This window comes from Xiphophorus couchianus, chromosome 11 (genome assembly GCF_001444195.1).
Source record: "Xiphophorus couchianus chromosome 11, X_couchianus-1.0, whole genome shotgun sequence".
NCBI lineage: Eukaryota > Metazoa > Chordata > Actinopteri > Cyprinodontiformes > Poeciliidae > Xiphophorus > Xiphophorus couchianus.
The window spans coordinates 13,469,859-13,485,782 of NC_040238.1; the positions used below are offsets into that span (position 1 = coordinate 13,469,859).

General features: G+C 38.7%; 2 protein-coding genes across 2 annotated transcripts; one reads left to right on the plus strand and one right to left on the minus strand.

Moving 5' to 3' along the window:
- Positions 1-1,065: 1,065 nt before the first annotated feature.
- lrwd1 (leucine-rich repeats and WD repeat domain containing 1) lies at positions 1,066-12,613 on the minus strand. Its single transcript, XM_028030422.1, has 16 exons — positions 12,441-12,613; positions 11,812-11,898; positions 11,002-11,236; positions 10,086-10,205; positions 9,174-9,320; positions 9,013-9,105; positions 8,553-8,924; positions 8,108-8,222; positions 7,905-8,002; positions 6,714-6,924; positions 5,668-5,740; positions 4,298-4,441; positions 4,095-4,198; positions 3,727-3,888; positions 3,031-3,140; positions 1,066-1,639 (listed from the first exon to the last, which is right to left on the minus strand). The coding sequence occupies exons 2-16, from the start codon at positions 11,889-11,891 to the stop codon at positions 1,487-1,489; spliced, it is 2,217 nt and encodes a 738-aa protein (XP_027886223.1). The 5' UTR covers positions 11,892-11,898; positions 12,441-12,613; the 3' UTR covers positions 1,066-1,486.
- Positions 12,614-13,211: 598 nt separating this feature from the next.
- alkbh4 (alkB homolog 4, lysine demthylase) lies at positions 13,212-15,288 on the plus strand. The gene is made up of 3 exons (XM_028031277.1): positions 13,212-13,375; positions 14,275-14,466; positions 14,553-15,288. The coding sequence occupies exons 1-3, from the start codon at positions 13,256-13,258 to the stop codon at positions 15,072-15,074; spliced, it is 834 nt and encodes a 277-aa protein (XP_027887078.1). The 5' UTR covers positions 13,212-13,255; the 3' UTR covers positions 15,075-15,288.
- The last annotated feature ends 636 nt before the right edge of the window (positions 15,289-15,924 follow it).

Here is a 15,924-nt window from a genome sequence, read left to right on the forward strand (position 1 = left end):
TTTTACAATTAATTTCTCTGCAACATAATTATATTGTTCTCTGCAACAATGTAATTATGGATTGCAATGTTCCCTGCAGTTCATTTGTTATTGATTCTTTTCTTATTGAAGAAATAAGGAAAGAAGCAGCGATAGAAACAGGAATACTTGGTCTCTAACCCAGGCCGGTGAAATCTTTAAATAAGTGGTTCAAAAAGATGGCAAGCCTTCTAAATGTCCAGAAAGAAAACACAAAATGTAAAAAACGGATTAACACCTACATATAGAGGAACAATAATCCAGTTTGGAGGTAATAGAAGCATTCAATTCAATTCAAATTCAGGATGGTTTGCGTTGTCATTAATTTTGTTGATTATATGAAGAATCCAATTTTTTTAAATATAAAAATAATTTCACTTTAGATAAAAGCCTGGGTTCCAAACAGATTGCTATACAAATGAACAAACCAGTTTTCCCGAAGATAAAGTTAGAGTTAAATATAAACCTGAAATGTTTAAGATGGAAGTGAAGAATGCTCCATGTGAGAATAACTGTGATTACCAGTAGTAATCACAGTTATTGTTTTTACAAGATTGTTACTTCAATCTTGTTCTCACTGAAGTTGAGGAAATCTGAAGCCGTCCAGGCTTCAACTTCGATAAGACACAGAAACAATGGCTTTAATGAAGCAGAAAAAATATTCTTCAGCTGACGGTATATCTTAGTGTCATCAGCATATGACCAAAATAAATAAATTTTCCGAAAATTAAACTTAAAGCTGCCCTATGTAGCTTTTATGATAATTTTTAAAAAATCAATAATCCAGCTCCTCTTCCTTCTCCCAGTACTAACTAGAAACAACTAGATCAGATCCAGGAGGAGGGTCTTAGCGCTGTCAATCATGCACTGTTGATCCCCCTCCTTCCCACATGTTCTTCTCCCCGTCAGTAAAGCTTGTCATGAATGCTAAGGATAGTTAGCATTTCTTCTGATGGCAATAGTAGCACCAGGAGGAGCTCACACAAACTAAACCTTCATGTTGTCATTGCAAAGTCACCAGAAACAAAAATGCAAAAATCCAAGCAATTCTCAAAGAGTAACGTGTTTTAATGGTCAATTTTGGACAACAGTTGAGTCACAAATAGTTTCTGCAAACATTTCTAAATCTCAATCTGTGTTTTATTTTCACCGAACAAGGCATACAATAATAGCAGTTAAAAACTATAAAACTGCTATTAAAAAGCAAGCTGATATTGTCTTCCAGAGAGCAAATCTGTAACTCTATTAGATGTTCTGAATATGGGGAGCAGCATGCCAACTTCCTGAAGGCACTAAAGAAGAAGAGGAAGGATGAAGATCTTTGCAGTCTGGATAAAATGTTGATGTTCCAACAGATCACTGATTCATTTTTTTGGAAGAAAATTCCAACACCTGGTACTTCCACCTCTTTTCAGACAGAAGAAAACCTGCTTGAAAGTTGTTGTTAATTAGATACATTTCAAGTTCCTCAGGACAACGCCTCACTCTTCCATATGACCGCCAAGTTCTTATCAGTGAGCGCCACCAGGTAATGAAGCTCTGGGTCCATCGCCACACTGTTGATGGACGGGCCCTCCATCCGGCCCAGGCCTTTCCTCACCGGGGTCGGCCATTCTAGCACCTGGAGAAACAAGAAAACACATTGGAGCAAATGGAATATCCTAAAATGTCATTTATTCTTCACGTTATTTCTTCTTTTGAAATAAATAAAAATTTTAAAATTGTCTGATGTCAAATATTTGCATTTTCTTAGACACTTGTGGAATTCAATGACTGAGTCCACTAATACCAAGAGGTGCATCTTAATTTAGAATACCATCAAAGCTTCATTTATTTTACTAATTCAGATAAGAAAATGAAACTTATTATAAACAGACCAACTCCACAAAGAGGGATATATTTAAAGTGTTTATTTCTCTTACGTTTAATTACAGCTCATGAAAACTCATGCCTACTTCAAGCAGTCAGATGTTTATATTCATGGTCATTTCGGCAAAATTAGCAACAGAGTTAGCAATACTCAACAACCATAAAACTGATAACATGAACAAAATTTTGTCTGTCCCAAAAAAATCACTTCCTGAAACCGTATAGTTAGGTGAGAAGTAACAAATTTGACCGACTGAGGGCGATATACCATGTTGTGGAAGATGTTGGGTGTCAACATGATTGAATCTAGCGCTTCAGCATTAGCTTACGCTAATACCACGTTAGCATTAGCGGAACTAAAATTTATGATTGGTGCTTTAGGGTTAGCACAACTAACTTTTTCGTTAGCGGTGCCAACCCCTCTCGGTGTAAAACTGAGTGGGAGGAAAAAGTGCAGTAGAAAACAGTGCAAAAGCAAAAGGGAAAACTGCAGTAAAGCTAACTGAAGAGTTCAGGGGCAGATTCACAATGTTTGGAGTGTGGCCAAAGTTAAAGACTGGTTACAGCTGTTAATTCTCACTTAGGATCAGGAGAAAAAGAACTGGACTTTTGCTCAGTGGTCCAAAGTCCTGTTTTCAGATGACAGTGAAGTTTGCATTTCATGAGCATCCCAGTAAAACAACAGACTGACCTCCTCCATGCTAAGCTACAGTAATTCTTGCAAAAGGAGCCCAGACCAAATATTGACTTCATATACCGTAAAAATAACTGGACAAACTGTTCAGTAGGTCCATATTTGTTATTATTAATTTGTTTTTTTTTAGGTTATGGGTTGTAATCTGAGCAACCGAAAATGTGAATAACCATCTGTTTTAGCACATAACGTTTAGCAGTCAACAGATGCCTGCAGAAGGTTTGTTTACATCCTGCTAGTTTACAAGATGAGATCTTCCACCATCTGGCTCCAGTTCAGCCCAGCCACCATCTTCTCAGATTTCTGCCACAAGCTTGCATGGCATATCGTTACTTTAAGCACCAACCGTTCAACCCAAAGCGATGTTTATCCTCCTGACTCTTCTACTGTAGTCTATCAAGGTCGACAGAGAGAGAAAAAAGGAAAAAAATGGAGTAGAAATGAAATACCTCAGTGGGTGGAATGGTTTTCCCTATCTGACCGCTGTTCTTCTGGAGGTTGGTGACGTGATAAGTCCATATTCGTCCCTTGTTGTCACCACAAACTATGTAGGCCCGTCCTGAAGACGACACATGCAGGAAGTTAGTGCTTCTGCTACAAACAAACAGCCGGGAACATTCAGCAGCCGGCCCCAAACATCCAGCCAACCGAATAAATCAGGAATGTCAAACTCCAGTCCTCGAGGGCTGATGTTCTCTAACTGTGCATGACAGAAGGTTCTACAGGTTCTACAGCGTCCTGCTAATGATTGCATTATGTGACATCGGACCTGAAGGGCTGGAGACACCTGAGATGTAGTTTCTGAAGACCCTTGCCAAAACATTTACAGTTGCACATTAAAAATAATCCAACCGATTAGAAAACAAATGGATAAAGACACTCGGTGGCAAAGAGAGGGCAGGTACTGCTTTATTTAGGGTTCCAACACAGTTATTATGTTAAAATTATATTTTTGGACAAACCAAAGTATGGATGGCTGGATGGGTATAAATCTTTGAGAAAAAGTCTGAGGCCAACAGAACCATTATCTTCAGCCTTTGTTTTCCTCTCCAGATCTGAACTCTAATCAGATCCTGGAGTTTTCCAGTCGGTAGGAACCCGGGAGCGCCTAGACGGGTCATCCGGCCAGGTTCAGCAGAACTCACCTGGGCAGGTGTTCAGAGACAGGTACGGAACGTCGGTGACGGCCCACTGCAGCTCAGCCAAAACCACGGCGCACACCGACCCGCTCCTCTTGTCCGGCCGCTGACTCCTGGTGCCACTCCAGCTCCACAGGTAAATGGACCCGTGGGTGTGGCTCTTAGAGGCTGGTGTAGCGCCCCCCACAGGCAGCAAAAAGAAACAAGGGAAGTTTGTGTTTTAAACTCAGAACCTCAAACCACCAGGATAAAATTGAACAATAAAGACTATTAAACCATTTATAGTTGTCTAAGAATTAATTACTTACATCTTACAGCACCATCATGTGGTCTTTAACCAGAACTACATCTGATAATGAAGAAATCTAACTTACCCACTACATCATCAGTGAGAAAACTCAACCCATCGATAGTGTGGTAGTTGTGTTGTTTGTCCTCCATCTTATAAACGGGGAAAGTTATTTCCATTTTGTTTGACCTTATAAGAAAAACCCAACAATAATCAGTGCTGGCTGGTCGTCATGGAGCTTTGCAACGCGTTTCCTGATTAATCCTAGAACCTCTAAAGTTCCTTCACCTCTTCGTGGTGCTGTTGGCTCCCAGCTGTGTGTTGTAGCAGAGCAGGCCGTCCTCGCAGGCCGTCAGCAGGTGTGTGTCGGGGGAGGACGGGGGCAGGCAGATGTGCAGAGGAGTGGTGCCGACCTCCAACGTCAGCAGCTGACTGCAGGGAGGACGAGAAGGGAGTTCAAGAAAAGCCCTTAAAAACATCTGGACTGGTTCGGATCGTTCCACAGTTTAAATTCAGTTCAAATCATTTTATTTATTAAGTGAAATTAACTCAATCATCCAAGTATTTTCAAACAGTCGCTCTGAGAAGAATGAACCTCCAGTAGCAGTTAGACCTCCAACGAATCTAATGAGGCCTCTGACTGAAGATTGTTGCTGTACGACAGTCTCAGACGATATTCCACAGCAACTTGTCCTGGATGACACCATTGGTTATTGTCAAGCTCTGCTACTCCACCTCATTTGCTTTTGCAGTTCTTCTTTAAATCTCTGTATGGCTGTACACTTAGGGAGATGTTGGAGTAGGGCATCTGATCCTTCTCCCATCCTGATGGATGAGAAAGGATCTCTAATCTGTGGATCTGGGAAAATTTGCTACAACCTACCAAGATTTCATCAGCAGCTGTGTTTCTGTCCAACTCTGATGTGAATTTTGAGCAAAGAAAAAAAAAAAGAAGGAAATTTGTCATGTTTCCATCTTCCAGTTCGGAGCGATTCAAACAGGCCACATTAAGCAAAATTTCTTCAAATGTTAAAGGTATGAATGGCTGTAAACTGGCATACACCTCAGAAAGATGGAGACTCCTCGCCTCTGTGTGCTGGAGGTTTTGTGCCTCAGGTAAGGTACAGACCCACAGGTGGATGAGAGCGTTCGTTGTATCGGAGTTTAATCTGCAAATGTGTTTCCATCTCATCTTTACTGCATTAACTCTTTTTTCGGAACAGCCTAAAACCACATCAAACTTTTTTTGTGAAATTGGGGGAAGTTATTCCAAATTTTACCTTTTCCATCAAGGTTTTCTAATGCGATACTGCAAAATGCGCATAAAAAAATGATGGAATCACGGTTCCATCCATGTTTCAAGGACAGAAGGGTTAATTTGGTTTGATTTTCTTGCCATTCTGTGTTTTTTCTCTGGGTCTGTTTCAAACTGCAGACAGGAAGTCTTTCTTCTTGCCAGTCTTCCATAAAAAGCCAGCATGCATAAAAACGCATGACTAATAGTTACCGCGTTGACAAATGTGGATCAAATGCATGATGTTCCGTTTCCTCTTCCAACACTGCTTTATGTTGATCCGTCACATAAAATCCTGATGAAACCTGAGAAAGTTCCGGAGAAATGATTTTGGGATAAAAGAACTTCATTCAGTCAAACTTACACAACTTTGAAGTTGAAATGCTTGTCCACTCCTCCGATATCCCACATGATTATTTTGTTGTCGTAGGAGCCGGCTGTAAGAAAAAACACAGGCTGGAGTTGGTAAAAGACAAAAATGAATAAAGAGGAACCAAACTGAATGAGGCAGAGCGCTGTTGACAGCAGAGATGTGTGTAAAATGTACAAAGATCTGAACGGTGAGGCTAGAATGAGCATTTATATAAAGATCTGATAAACTCAAGGGAAAAATAAAGTCAAATCCCTGCAAAATTAAGAAGACAACTAAACAAGGCAGGAATGATTTAAAACAGTTGTGTTCAAACTTTTTTAACTACTGGTGGCCCACAACATGAAAAAATGTGTTTATTGTGATGGGGTTTTTTTATTTTGATTGCACCCACTCAACAATAAACATTTTTTAAAATAAAATCTGAATATTAAAAAAGATCCAAAAATAAAAAGGGGCTTCAGACTGCTGCCTTAATTGAAGAAAAATGGACAATTTCCCATTTTTTGGAAATTCTTGACTTGTGGTGAGGAGCCGAACAAAATAATTTCAAGAGCCACAAATGGCCCCCATGAAAGACTTCATACACCCTTGATTTAAAATGTGCTGTTTATTTATTCTATTCAAGTTTATTTAATCAAGGACAGCTCAGTAAAAAATGTTACATGATAAAACCAAGCAGCTCTTATTTTGTACGAAGGGTTCCTGGCTAATTTGCAAATCCAGCAAAATTAGAAATTAAGGATTCCCATCTCACACACCCACACACACACGTGCTGAATTACGGTAACTATTAGTAAGAAATCCACGAGATGCACAACCGAGGAGATGCATATCAGCTATTTTTAACTCACTTTGGAATTTTTAATTCACCTGGGAATTAAAAAGTCTAACTCTATGATGATGAAGAGGTGGATGTTAAAACCGTGTCGGATGTTCAAGCCTGACAGTCTGGATAATCACTTTCCTATTTAAACCTTTTGTCCTGCTGATTTCATTTTCTTTTGGTTTGAAATGACATCTGGTCAGTAAAAACTCACTGAAGAGGAAGTTCCCCTGCCGGTGGCTGAAGCGGAGCACCGACAGCGACTTCCGGCTGGCTCTGAACTCGCCGTACGCCATGTTGTTCCTGGGGTGGATCAGCTTGACGAGTCCTCTCTTTCCGCCAGCGGCGAGGACACTGCAGGGCTGAGACGGAGCGCTGCCACCTCTGGACATCAACACAGTGGTCCAGGCCAGGGAGAAGAACTCCTGTCGTCAGGGGTGACAAGCATGAGGATAATTTACAGTTTTTTAATAAAATTTTTTATTTTTTAATAAGGTTAGAGTTGGACAAATACATCAGTAACAATATTTATCGCGACAGACACATGATCAGTATCACTATATAATATGTCTTGATAGGAAATTCAATCATTTCACTGAACTCCAATCCAGAACCACACAGCACTGTGGGGGATGAAGGCAGAGGAAAGGATTTAGCCGCTCAACCTCTCCTGGCAACCTAAGTGAGTTTGGTGGTATCAACTAGCTCACTCACTCCTTGGTTACCTAGCAACAACCTGCGGGGTAACAAGCAGTTTCAAGTTCCTCTCAACTTTGGTTACCTAGTAGCAACCTGTTGAGTAACTTGCGCAGCAGCAGTTTAAGGTTTTGCCACTGTGCCTCAGAACTGCTTAAAAAACTAAACAATGGAGTGAAATGAAAACTGTGGATAAAACAGAAAGTATTTCAGATATTTAATCAATAATTATCGATATTGACAGATAAGAAACGCTTATATCGTGAATATTTTCAGCCATATCCTCCAGCCCTGATATTGTTACAGACTTAATTTTCTTACAATGGAAAATGTTAATTATTCGTCTTTTTACGACCAGATTTTTATAAGTAGAGTCATGTCTATCCAGAGCCTTTTTCGAAAAGCCCACTTTGCTGCAGCAAATTTTTTTTAACTCAGTTAAATTTAGTAAGAGCTTTGAAAGAAACTCTTTCAAAACTCCTGCTTTTATAACTGAGAAAAAAGTCGTTCAACCAAGTCCTAAAGAATTTGAAAATGACATACTTTTAATACGGCAAATGTGGAAAATTGTATTTTTCTTTTGGAAGTTTTTTGATCTACAATGAACAAAATCCATTTTCTACAAAAATAAAATAAAGTAAATTTTGACTCGACAATTTTGGCCCGTGCGACAAAACATTTGGACACCCCTGCTGTAAATAAAACGTACCTCTCCTGGAACTTTGTACTTCTTCATCACCTTCCCCGTTTCACAGTCGATCACGCAGACCGAGTCTCCTCCACATGTTGCCACCAATCGGCTGCCTGCTGTCGAAGTAGGAAAGGTGAATTCAGTCGCTCCATTTTTAATATTTTAATGTCTCATACCCCGTTTAATCTAGAAAAATATCAGGGAAAAAGAAGAGGCTGTACCACTGGACTCTGACTGCGGCTGGAAGGCGCAGGCCCACAGCTGGGTGGAGAAGTCGTCTGAGCTGTCCTGCTTACTGTGGCACTGCAGAGCATGTAGTGGCTTCAGAGAGACTGGCTGCAGGAGGAGAAAAGAGCAGAAATCAGAAAGGTTCAAACACGGAGGAAACAAAAAATTCACAACTTGAAGCTGCAACTAAACTTTGGCTTTGTAATAGAATAAACATCAACAGGTTAACTATCTTTGCATTCAGCACCAAGATGTCACTCTGACCACATTGACCCCCTGCTGTGGGATATGGTGGTGGCAGCATCATAATACGGGGATGCAAATCTTCAGCAGGGACTGGGAAGCTGGTCGGAGTTCATGGAAAAACCTTAGTTTATCATGTTGTAGTTCAACAAACCAAAAAAAACACAGAGTGGAACGTCTCTATTCTTATATTACCTTTGTTTTGTTGCAAGCCTTTATGATGGGCAGCACATGAACGTTTCTGTGCGGCTTTGCAGCCTTTGCTTCCTCTCTGCTCAGGTTTTCTTTCTGCTCCGCCTCTTTGACCTGTTTGACCTTGGCTCTTCTCCTGGGCGTCTCTGCCCTCGTCTCTGCCTTGTTGGGGGTTGAGGGACAATGGTTCGGCTTCTGGGGACTCATCCTGCTCTGGGTGCCTGTCAGTGGTTTGAGGCGGAGGCTGGATTTGCGAGGACTGCTTTCAGCGGGTGATTCAGGGAGGTCGGCACGCAGCTTTTTGCGGGGTGTCAGGCTGATGAAGGCGTCTGCTGCTGCGTCCACCTGTTTCCTCTTAGGGGGTGTAGATACATCCTGAGGTAAACAAACCCAGTAAGAAGTTTGAAACGCAGCATTAAAGCAGCTAGATCCGATAAAGAACGAGTATTGATGCAGTTCTTACGGTGTCGTCGTTGTTCTCAGTTTGAGCTTCATCGTCCGAGTCCTCCTTCGGTTCCGCCAGAGAGCGCAGATACTCCTTAGCCAGAATTTCCACCTGCAGATCACAACATGCGGTAAAATGACCATCATGGCTGCAGAAAGTGTTTACCTTTCAGAACTTACCCTCCATTTGGTGAAATCAGCCACAGAACTGGGGCCGAATTTAACTTGCTTACGAGCGGCGCTCACAAAGTTCTCTTCGAGGGAAGACAGCTTCTCAGCAGAGACGGGATCCGGGAGACTGAAGCTCCTCTCCCAAACAGCAATCATCTAAAAAGAGTCAAAAGCAACACGTAGTGCAAAAGGAACCAGACTGCAGATGCACATGGGCACAACGATTACTGCTGTAGACCAGTTGTTAGAGTTTCTCCATTAGCAACAGTTCACTTCTACTCAACTCCACACAGTTTGGTTTGTTTATGGAGGAATTTTACTGCCAAAAGTTAAGAGCTTTCATTTACAATTACATAGCATGATTTCATATCTTTGTTCCCAATTTAAAGGTTAGGGACAATCTGTGGTATGAAAGTATTTTACATGAAGTTACTGTCCCATTATGTACAATTATTGTTTTCTTTTTGTGACTCTGACATTTTCTTCTCATTATTATTTGAATTATTCATGCTTCCCCAGGCTAATCTTCTGTTGTTATGTGACCACTTTTGTGTCTTGTTGTTGTTCATTGTTAGGAATAAAGTTTTTGAAAAATAAAATACAGCTTAAACTTTGATCAGTCACCACTGTGAGCTTTTAAAAGTGACAGGTTTGATTTTTGCTCTCGTGAATGTCCAGTTAGAAAACCGCTAAATTGACAAAAACAAATGATTATTCTTTTATAAACATGTCATTACTTCCTGACAATTGCAACAATAAGATAAAGTTATTTTACTTTTTTTTTTTTTTTTACATAGGGTCTAATTGGTTGTGGTAGATTTCCCCATCTACTAAATGAAGTCATCATCATTTAAAAACAGAAGCAATAGGTTTCATTTATGTCAATGGATATTTCCCTTCATTAATGCGTCATTTTCATACCCTGGTCCTCAGGTTGTCGCTGTAAACGTATCTCAAACGGTTGGCAGTGGCAGTGACATCCTTGCTGTTGTAAATCCGCAGATTGGGCAGCAACACAAACAGCTTGTAATTATCACTCACCTGAAACACAAGAGCAAGCAAAATTAAGACAAAGCTGACCAACCTTACACACGACAAGATCACATTTTATTTCTTTAAAATCAAATTTCTAACTGCTTATTTATAGTTTCCCTCAGCAGCGTAAGCGTTAATTAAAATCTAAATTAGGGATGCACAACGTGTCTGCATGAATATCCGTATCGGCCATTTCAACATGACATTGACAACCAATGTTTATTTTCATCCTGTTATCATTACGTGTTGGGCATATGTATTACAGAAGTAAATTATGTTCATGGAGAGGCCCGGTCAGTCTCCACACAAACTGAAGTTTTCAGTTACCCAGAAACAAAAAGGATTGAGAAGGTTTCTGGGTCCAAATCCCTCCTAAGATCTGGGGAAATCTGCTGATCAACAAAGGTTTTGAATACATTTTGAAACTGAAAATAAATTAAACAAAAGTCATTTAAAACTGAAAAAATATTGAAACAAAAAAAAAAGCAATAAAAAAAATCTAATAATGTTTGACCTGAAAACAGAAATTCAAACATTTTAGAAACTATTTTTCAGATTCAAGGTTTTTTTTTTTTTTTTTTTTATTTCAGTTTAAAAAATTTTTTTCCCAGTTTCAAACATTTTAGCACATTTTATGGCCCCATTTCGGTCCGTATTTTTCTCCTAGTTTCAAGTAATTTTCTGCTGGGTTATAAAGTACTAAATGATCTCAATGACGTGCTAAATCATTTGTAACTTTTATGTGCCTTTCCGTTACATTACAGAACCAAAGAAAATCCTTTGAACGTGACAGAAAGCTTACAGTGATATAAAGGTTGTCGTCCATCTTGAGCTCTTCCAGAGCCCTGAGGGACTTCAGGGTGGTGACGTCCTCCATCTGGTTATCGCTCAGGTCCAGGTACCGGAGCGCAGGCAGCTCCAAACACTTAGGGAACTCTTGCAGCCTGTTTCCAGACAGATCCCAACGCTCCAGCGACCTCAGGCGTGACAGCAGCTTCACAGGAAGATCCTCAAGCTTCAGCGCCATCTTAGACAGACTGAGAAAAATCTGATACGTTTAAATTGGTGTTTCCACAGGGATATAGACTCTACAATGTTGCATATGTCCGTTTTACTTTACTTAACTAGAGTTACATCCTGTATTCCTTCAACATGTACGTGCAAACGGCGCTTAGAGTTTAGTAGAGGCCAGTTAGTTTTTCCACGTGCGTGTATATCTTGCAATAAAAGAAGTTGACCCAAAACAAAGCCTTGGGGCACCCCACATGTAGCAGTTTATTCATACACTGAAGTCTCTGATAGAAAAAGGAAGACGCTCCACAGCTACAGTTTTGAAGGAACATTAGAGATGCTAAAATGAGGGACTAAAGTTGCAGAGAATCAGCGTGTTGCTCTTTAGGTTCCTCCATGATTGTTTCTTTTACTAGCAATAAAAGTTCCCATGTTTCAAACTGTGCTGCACTCAGAGGGTACAATAAGTAGGTTTGCAAGTCAATGAATAACATTGAGATTCTTTGAGTGCAGCTTCACTTTGTATCTAAATATCTGGATGAAGCGAGGACACAGTGGTAAATTAATATAAGAACATGCAAAAATTGAAAATGTTACTCACTTCAGAGTTTCGATCTGTTCCAACTTGTTGGTTTTTGGAGACCCTTTCTCCAATAGAAGCTTCTCTGTAATTTTCTCCATCGTTAATCTACAGGAACAGTTAGATTTTGGAAATAAAGACAGACAGATTTAAAGAATAGGCTTGAAATAGTATCTGCTTCTAGATTTCTATTTGCATAAATAGTTTAATCTATAGTTAAAGAAAAGAGATCATGTATATATATATATATATATATGTATATATATATATATATATATATATATTTATATATATATATAAGAACAACAACAATGGACTGATAGAGCTTTAATGTTTCACCGAAGATTCCAGGATTAAATAGTAATATTAGACTTTCATCAGCATTGCGCTACCTTTGAGATGAATACAGTTAAGAGCAGAAAAGTACAGTGGTTAAATTTAAAGGCCTGGTTCGTAAGTATTTTACAAATACCAACCAATACCATTTAACCGCGTTGGAAACGCAAACTGCTAAGTTTCTTTCCTAATTTAACATTAATAACGACCCAAAAAACCTGCAGTTATGCTTCATGCTGCTGTCTCTTATAAAGAAATTCCAGGATAACAAATGTCTTAATAATTTCCAAAGATTTATAGATTAATTTACTTACCAAAGCTCACTGAGCTTCTGCAACACTCCACACCACTACGGAAACTGAGCTTTCCCGGGGACACTGCGTCTACATCCGGTGGGCGTGGCCCGTGATGTATTTTTTTTTCCACCCTGTATTTTGACTGATAGGAATGTGAGGAATTCACCACAAACTGCATTTCAGTAAATGTGTGACCAAGGTAAATACAACAAGGTAAATACTATTTCTGCTTCTTGTTGAAAATAAAATAAAAATCTTATTTGTTACTCATATTTACCCCCAATCTTTCAAGGTTTTCTCGTTCAAAGTAGTAAAGCAAAATATCACGGGATCCAAAATTCTACCAATGATTGATTTCCTATTAATTATTAATTAGATTCATTCATTTCCTAATTGCATGTTCAATGCATAAAATGTGTGTCCCGTTACTCCTAATTTTTAAAAATGCCTTTCTCCTTTTCCCTAAACTCTTAATGTAAAATTGATTTAAGTCAAAACATTGAACATGAGAGTTAATTATATTTATTTATATATTAAATTACTTAATCTCTTAAAGTCACAGAAAAAAATATTTGTTTTAATTATGCTCCTAAATTTCTTTGGGAGGGTGATTGTAATTTCATTTAATTTAGTTTAATTTAATTTTATTTTATTTTATTTTATTTTATTTTATTTTATTTTATTTTATTTTATTTTATTTTATTTTATTTTATTTTATTTTATTTTATTTTATTTTTTTAACTTTTGAAACATACAGTCAATAGGGGGCGCGCGTTCTGTTTTGCTGTGGCTCGTGAGTTCCTAATAAAAGAAGAAGAAGAAGCACCAGAACAATGATGGCGCCTGATATCAACAATGATGGTGTTTCTTTATGCGGCTGTAAAGGCATCCGACGATGTCTCATATGTGAAAAGTACAAAGGGAAAACTCAGGCAGAGACAAGGGAGCCGGAGGTACAAACATATCAACCATAATTTACCTTATTTTAATAAATACACAATATTGACAAGTTACGGAAGCCTTCTCAGGACATAGCGTCATTAATCAAAATGTTTACTGTACTAAAACGTGTGCGTAGTCTCTTTTTTATGTTACTAATGTCCCGCGTGTCTCACTTTCTGAATACAAACAGAATGTTGCTAATAGATTTAATTAAATCAATGAATCCCATGATAAGTGACAACAAACTCGGCGATTTCATTTGCATGATTGATGAGTTGCTCTCTCTTTCTACCAGACTGACAAAAGTCTTCAATGTGGGGTTTTCTGAAGGACAATTTTGTTTAGAGTCTTCCTAATTCATTTTATTTTGTGGTTTCTGTTGTTTTGTTTATTTGTTTTGGATATTTAAAATGTCTTCAGGCTCCAATGTTAAATGTTCGTCAGAAATGAAAGTATATTGACCTTTGAGAGAGCGAACTTACATTATTATTCCATTACCAAAATGGTCCCAAACAACATTGTTGATTATTGCTGTAACTTCTGGGACAATTTATTGTCCAGCAAAATGTGTTATTGTGACAAGTCTAGTAAAAAGGTTCAAGGTTTTAACTATGTCTTTGGAATTTTTTATTTGTTGCAAAATAATATTCACTTTTTAAACTCTGCTGAGACTGACATGATCGTTATATAACCATAGTTTATATAGTTACACCATAGTTTTAGTAATAAATGTGTAGTTAATAGTGGACGGGGATGTGTGCATCGTAACTTCTGCACTCACTGGCAGAAATGTTCATGTAACTATACTGAATTAATTTAAAGCCGACAAATAAAAAAAGATTTAAAAGTCATCCTTTGGTAAAGGAGGAAAGGCAACAGCTTTAACTTTATTGTTTTGTGTTTTGGGAAGGAGACTGTGCACCATTTTCTCTATGATGCTAAAACAAAACTCGCTGTCTGCAAAGATGGAGAAGGTGCATCTTTTTCTTTTCCTGGTGTCTTCCTATGGGAGAACTTTATATCTGAGGAAGAGGAAAAGGAGCTGATTGGCTCCATGGACCAGGATGTTTGGAATCCGTCACAGTCTGGTCGAAGGAAACAAGTAACACTCCATCTTTCCTACCCCCAAAATCTATGAACCACTGTTGATTTGTCAATGAAGCCAATCAAACTGTTGTATGTTTGTAGGACTATGGTCCAAAGGTGAACTTCAAGAAAAAGAAAGTGCGTCTGGCAGACTTCAAAGGACTCCCTGCTTTGAGCCAGAAACTGGTGCTGCGGATGCAACAGGAGCCAAACCTGCAGGGCTTCCAACCGGTGGAGCAGTGCAACCTGGACTACCACCCTCAGCGAGGCTCCGCCATCGATCCGCACCTGGACGACTCGTGGCTGTGGGGGGAAAGGCTCGTCACAGTCAACATGCTCTCAGAGACCGTGCTCACCATGTCTCTGGAGGAGGGCGTCCCAGAGCGCGGACTGGTGGGGGTGACACGCGTGGCCGTAAGGCTTCCCAGGAGGTGTTTGGTGGCGCTGTACGGGGAGGCCAGGCACAGATGGAAACACGCCATTCAGAGAGAGGACATTCAGGAGCGCAGAGTCTGCAGCACCTATAGAGAGCTGTCTGCAGAGTTCCTGCCTGCAGGGCGGCAGGCGGAGCTGGGAGCCAAGCTGCTCAATATCGCTTTGACGTTCAGAGGAACTCCGGTATAAACGCATCAGACGTCTGAAGTGTCCTTAACTGAAGTGAATGCTTGTAGTCTTTTGCGCAACCATTTACCAAAACAAGGCAAAACAGCTCTAATATTCCAAAGACTGTTGTGAAGCAATGTTTTATATTTTGTTGCTTTTTTTCTAATTCGAACTTTCACAACAGTTTGTCCAAATCTTTGCGCCTGTATTCTGAAAATAAAGTATTTTCTTTCTGTTTGTTGTTTATGATGATGATGAAGAAAAACTCTTTCAAATTGCTGCAAATTGTTTTATTTCTACACCTTCCACCAGATGACGACAGAGTGCACGTTTAATCTTCATAGTGGAGAACGAAGTAATTTTCTTAATTTCTGCAAGACATCAATAGAATAAACCATTATATAGTTTACATTAAATTCTTATATACCAGAATAAATTAACGTTTATCAGATGAGTATCAAACCTTATTTGTAAATGTTGATCTTGTATTATGTAATATGAAATATTTTGTATTTTTTATAAGTACCTACTCATTTATAATGTGATAAAGTATTTTTAATATTTTTATTAATAAATGTGTTACGTAGAATAAAAGAGCATAAATTTTACTTAAAATGTACTATATACCATAATAAGTTGTGATATATAACACAATGAAATATAAAAAAAAATTTATTTGTAATTTCAGTATTTTAACTTTTTCATACAAGGAATTTAAATATAAAATATGTATATTAAATTGCTTTTTAATCAAATGAATATAATGAAAAGATGACCGACAAGTCAACAAAATATTTAAATATTTTTTTTATAAATTGGATGTTCAATCTTCAGAGAGTTTCAAAGTAAACAGAAGGCTTCTTGCCCGGAT

Bases quoted from the DNA above. Each gene is read 5' to 3' on its own strand.
- alkbh4 (XM_028031277.1), top strand. From the start codon at position 13,256: ATGATGGCGCCTGATATCAACAATGATGGTGTTTCTTTATGCGGCTGT. The intron at 13,376-14,274 runs GTACAAACATAT...TGTTTTGGGAAG, and splicing joins CAGAGACAAGGGAGCCGGAG to GAGACTGTGCACCATTTTCT. The intron at 14,467-14,552 runs GTAACACTCCAT...GTATGTTTGTAG, and splicing joins AGTCTGGTCGAAGGAAACAA to GACTATGGTCCAAAGGTGAA.
- lrwd1 (XM_028030422.1), bottom strand. From the start codon at position 11,891: ATGGAGAAAATTACAGAGAAGCTTCTATTGGAGAAAGGGTCTCCAAAA. The intron at 10,206-11,001 runs GTAAGCTTTCTG...CTTGTGTTTCAG, and splicing joins ACGACAACCTTTATATCACT to GTGAGTGATAATTACAAGCT. The intron at 1,640-3,030 runs GTATTTCATTTC...TTGTTTCTCCAG, and splicing joins AAACCATTCCACCCACTGAG to GTGCTAGAATGGCCGACCCC.